This window comes from Triticum dicoccoides, chromosome 1B (genome assembly GCF_002162155.2).
Source record: "Triticum dicoccoides isolate Atlit2015 ecotype Zavitan chromosome 1B, WEW_v2.0, whole genome shotgun sequence".
Taxonomy (NCBI): Eukaryota; Viridiplantae; Streptophyta; class Magnoliopsida; order Poales; family Poaceae; genus Triticum; species Triticum dicoccoides.
In genome coordinates this window covers 29475944-29480390 of record NC_041381.1, presented here as the reverse complement: position 1 = coordinate 29480390, position 4447 = coordinate 29475944, and the positions used below count along the sequence as shown (strand labels likewise).

At 41.2% G+C, this 4447-nt stretch overlaps 1 protein-coding gene across 2 annotated transcripts; it reads left to right on the top strand.

Moving 5' to 3' along the window:
- Positions 1–220: 220 nt before the first annotated feature.
- LOC119317240 (protein FAR1-RELATED SEQUENCE 5-like) lies at positions 221–3750 on the top strand. Of its 2 annotated transcripts, XM_037591679.1 has the most exons (5): positions 221–513; positions 1040–1197; positions 1288–2130; positions 2207–3446; positions 3527–3750. In XM_037591679.1, exons 2-4 carry the CDS (start codon positions 1054–1056, stop codon positions 2222–2224), a joined length of 1005 nt encoding a protein of 334 aa, XP_037447576.1. In that variant the 5' UTR covers positions 221–513; positions 1040–1053; the 3' UTR covers positions 2225–3446; positions 3527–3750. The 2 variants fall into 2 exon arrangements, with proteins under 2 accessions (XP_037447576.1, XP_037447571.1); XM_037591674.1 differs by having other exon boundaries at positions 1288–3446.
- The last annotated feature ends 697 nt before the right edge of the window (positions 3751–4447 follow it).

The following is a 4447-nucleotide window of genomic DNA, read 5'->3' as shown; positions in this document are numbered from 1 at the left end:
TCAGTGAAAGCATGGAAACTATAACTTGTGCCGTTGGATCGAAAGTGTACGTCGTCGATTAAATGGCTGTTCATTCCATGCAATTTGCAGAAAACCGCCCGCCAGACTGCTGTCATTTTTATCAGTAAACCCTTGAACATATGTCCCTCCTGTACCTAGTCCTTAATCTGTACCTCTTCGCATTTACGAGAAAAAACTAGGTTAGAGAGTTTGGGGGATCTAAGTCGAAGGCTGCAGCGTCGGCGGCCGCTCGGGAGACTGGAACGTCGGCGGCGGCGGAGGCGGCGGGCTTGGGGGACTGGAGCGGCGTCGACGGGCTTGAGGGACTGGAGCAGCGTCGACGGGGAATGGCCGGGCCGCAAGATTTCCCCCTTCCACCGTGAGAGATTCCTGTGCTTGTTCTTAGCCGTTTCCAAATCTTTGAGGGATTCAACCGATTTGCCGGACGCCCCAACTCTGCCTTGTTTCCTTCGTGTCTTGGAGTTGGTTTCTTCCAGACCATAAGGCCACTAGGTACGTGTCACTTTTTTCAGATTTGTTCATTTCCTATTCAATCTTCTCTCTGTATGGATGTGTTGAGAGATGTATCTAGTTGGATCTGTACGACTGATGGTAGAGACGTGTAGTTATCAATATAGGTAAAGCTTAATAGGAGATAAAGCAAATTATGCATGTTACACCACAGATTAATCATGGAAATGGACTGTTGTTGACCACCTGGAATTAATATTCAGAAAGCATACACAATTGTCTCAGTTAATTCATGAAGGGGGCATCGAAATTACAGGAACGTCTTAATCTAGTTACTTTAACTGAATTCAAAATTACATGGAAATGTATTATACCTAAGGCTGTATCACAACTAAGTTTTCCAGTGTGCATGTACATAGTACATATGTATGTATTCCAGTAAATTAGCTTCCTGTGCCTTAATTATCAAAATGTAGTAATATTTATTATCGAAATTCAGCCTCTATTGCAGCTAGCCCTATCATTACATAAATTTTTGCATTCTCTTATGTTTGTTTACACCATACAGGTCTTGTAGCGATAATGGAATCTGAGGCTGAGGCGAATACTGTTATACCATTGCAGAGCCATGACGTGCAATCTGATGCAGAATCAACTACTCGAGTTAATCCACCTCTCGATATAGGGTTTTTCACACCAACAAAATCCACAAGCATCCCCACATGTGTACGTACATTTGAATTATTATTATTTTCAGTTCTTGAAAGTTCCTTTGGATCACACAGCACTGACAAGAGATTCTCATGCACAAGGCAGGATTCATTCTACACACCAGATTGTGATGAATCCATAACTCCAACTATTGGGATGTATTTTTCTGATGTGAACACGGCAAAGGAGTTCTATGAGGTATATGCACACCATGTTGGGTTTTCAGTCCGTGTGGGCCAACACAAGTCATCCAATGGTGTCATGACGCACAAGCGATTCATGTACGCGAAAGAAAGTTTCCGTGAGGAGAAGACGGGTAATATAATTTCTGAACATGGCACCAAAAGAAGACGTGAAAGAAAAATTACTAGGTGTGGGTGCGGGGCAAAAATTGCAATCAAGCATACAACGGATGGTCGGTATATTGTCACCGTCTTTGAGCAAGTGCATAACCATGTACTTGTTTCCCCTAGTAAGCAGCAGTTCATTAGGTCTAACAGGAAAGTCAGTTGTAAGGCGCAGAGTACATTGTTCAATTGCCATAGTGCTTGCATTGGGACTTCAGCGGCATACCGGTTACTTTGTGTAGGTTTGGGGGGTTTCCAACATGCCGGATGCACAAAAAAAGATCTCCAAAATTTCCATAGAACCCTCAGGTGCCACATAAAGTCTTCTGATGCTCAAATGTTCATCGACCAACTAGGCAGAAAGAATCTTGCAAATCCTGGGTTTTATTTTGACTATGTTATTGATGACAAGGGAAGGTTGGTCCATGTGTTTTGGGCGGATGCCACTAGTAGGAATAATTACAAACATTTTGGCAACCTTGTCTCTTTTGACTCAACATACAGCACAAATGAATACAACATGATATTTGCCCCCTTCACTGGAGTGAATCATCACAAAGGAAGTATCTTGTTTGGTGCTGCATTCCTACATGACGAGAAGGTAGCTTCTTTCGTTTGGTTGTTTCAGACTTTTTTAAAAGCAATGGAAGGGGTTGAGCCTACTCTTATGATAACAGATGAATGTGCTAGCATGATTTCTGCATTACATACTGTATTCCCAACAACCACACATAGGCTATGCATGTGGCACATTATGAAGAAAGTTGGAGAAAAGGTGTCCCCTGATTTGAAGTCCAACGAATATTTCCATGACCATTTAAACTTAGTCGTGTGGGCTTCTGAGACTCCTAGTGAATTTGAGGAGCGATGGTCCCATGTCATCGAAGAGTTTGGATTGGAAGAAAATGAGTGGTTCACTAAAAGGTTTGAGCTTCGAGAATCTTGGATACCAGCTTATTTCAATGATATAGCTCTCTCTGGGCTGCTCAGAACCACATCACGATCTGAAAGCGCCAATGCTTTCTTCTCTCGCATTATTGGATACAAGCATGCTTTCGTTGAGTTTTGGCTTCGTTTTGAAACTGCCTTGGAGGAACAACGCCACAAGGAGCTAGAAGATGATAATGTTAGCTTGCACACATCACCTCCATTAAAGACATCTTGGGGATTAGAAAAGCATGGGAGCATTGTATTCACCCATGAGGTATTTACAGAATTTCAGAAGGAGCTACTTGCTGACAGAGAGCATAACACAAGATGATCAGGTCAAAACAGCAACCATTGTTGATGCTTCTACCAAAACGAGGACTGTAAGTTGGAATATATCAAACATGGTCGCTTCTTGCAGTTGCTTGTTATTTGAAAGGCGTGGTATTCCGTGCCGTCATCTAATTCACATTCTAAGAACTGCCAGCCTAACAGAACTACCAAATCATTATGTACTCAAAAGGTTCACAAAAAATTGCAAGGTGGATGCTGTCTTTGATGAGGATGGCATTTTGTTGGGGGAAATTACTAGCAGCTCAATGGAGATTGAGCTACAAAAAATGGTTTCTGATACATGCAAGAAGATGGAAGAATTATTAGTTCAAGCTAAGCAGTCGCAGGCTGGTGTGAAATTCTTCAAAGATGGAATCTATGCACTTGGGGAAGAATTGAGCAAGATTGTACCAGCCAAAGAACAAAGTCTAGTTCAACAGTTTGAGCAATTTCTTGGTTGTACCATTCCTGATGAAGTTGGTATCCACCCGCCAAATGATATTCGCTCAAGGGGTAAGATAAAGAGAATAAAGGGGCATAATGAGAAGGGAAATAAACAACAAAAGAAGGAGAATATACCATGCATGTGCAGTACATGTAAACAAGTTGTTACCCATGATAGCCGCACTTGTCCTATGAAATCACGTCCATAAAAAGGTATACTGCTAGTGCACACGAATAAGTAATATAGTTGCATGTTTTTATCCTTTCTAACACACTCAATTTATTTGGTATAGGTTCTGTGTGTTCCGTACTGGAGGCACAACTCATTGGAATGGTTTGGTTCATTTGGTAAAGCACTTGCAGTTACCATGATGATTGTGTAATGTAATCACAATCACCACTATATGAATTCAAACATTGTGTAATATAATCGCAGTTATGTCAACTATTTGTATGAATGGGTGTATCTGTAGTGAAATTGATATCTCATTAATATCTAGGTGCTTGAATTCCCGTCCATGTGTTTACTGACAAAAAAAATTACAGTAAGAATTCCTGTCCAGGTTACTTGAGATCTCCAACGATTCATTTCTTATCTTTTCAAGATATGTATTGATGTCAGTGTCCATGAGTTTGAAATCTCCCCACTTAAAAAATTCGGATATATGCACAGAAACTGAATATATTTTACATGCCAGAAAACACAACGTCTATTGTGAGAAAAGTGATATTTCCAAAGGAGTGACATAGCTCAAGCGCAAATAAGGGGTATAGAGTTAATGTAATAGATGAATGGTGCACTGTTTACAAGAGGAAACAGGACCAGAGTAAAAGCTCGCTGCTGTTTCAGCATTTTGGGCTGGTGAGATTCGGTGGGAGAGAGCACAACCAGGGTGTTTCTTACAAATATGCCAAAGCTGAGCAGGGGGACATGAATTGATTCATCTGTACCGGTCATTTCTAATCCAACGCTGGTTTCCATGCTTCCACTGAAGAAGAGTTTTCATGGGATACTTTCTCCAACAGCACAACATGGACAAGCGCTAGTGCAAAAGTAATATTGGCGCACACCCCTTTGCGACACCTTTGTAACGAATACTGGTCCTGCAAAAAAAAAACACCACACACTAGAGTAATTGTTCTCAAACAATTTAATATGTGCCGATAAAATGGACTGGATGAATATCACCTGTTGTATTTGGATGGGAGATGTT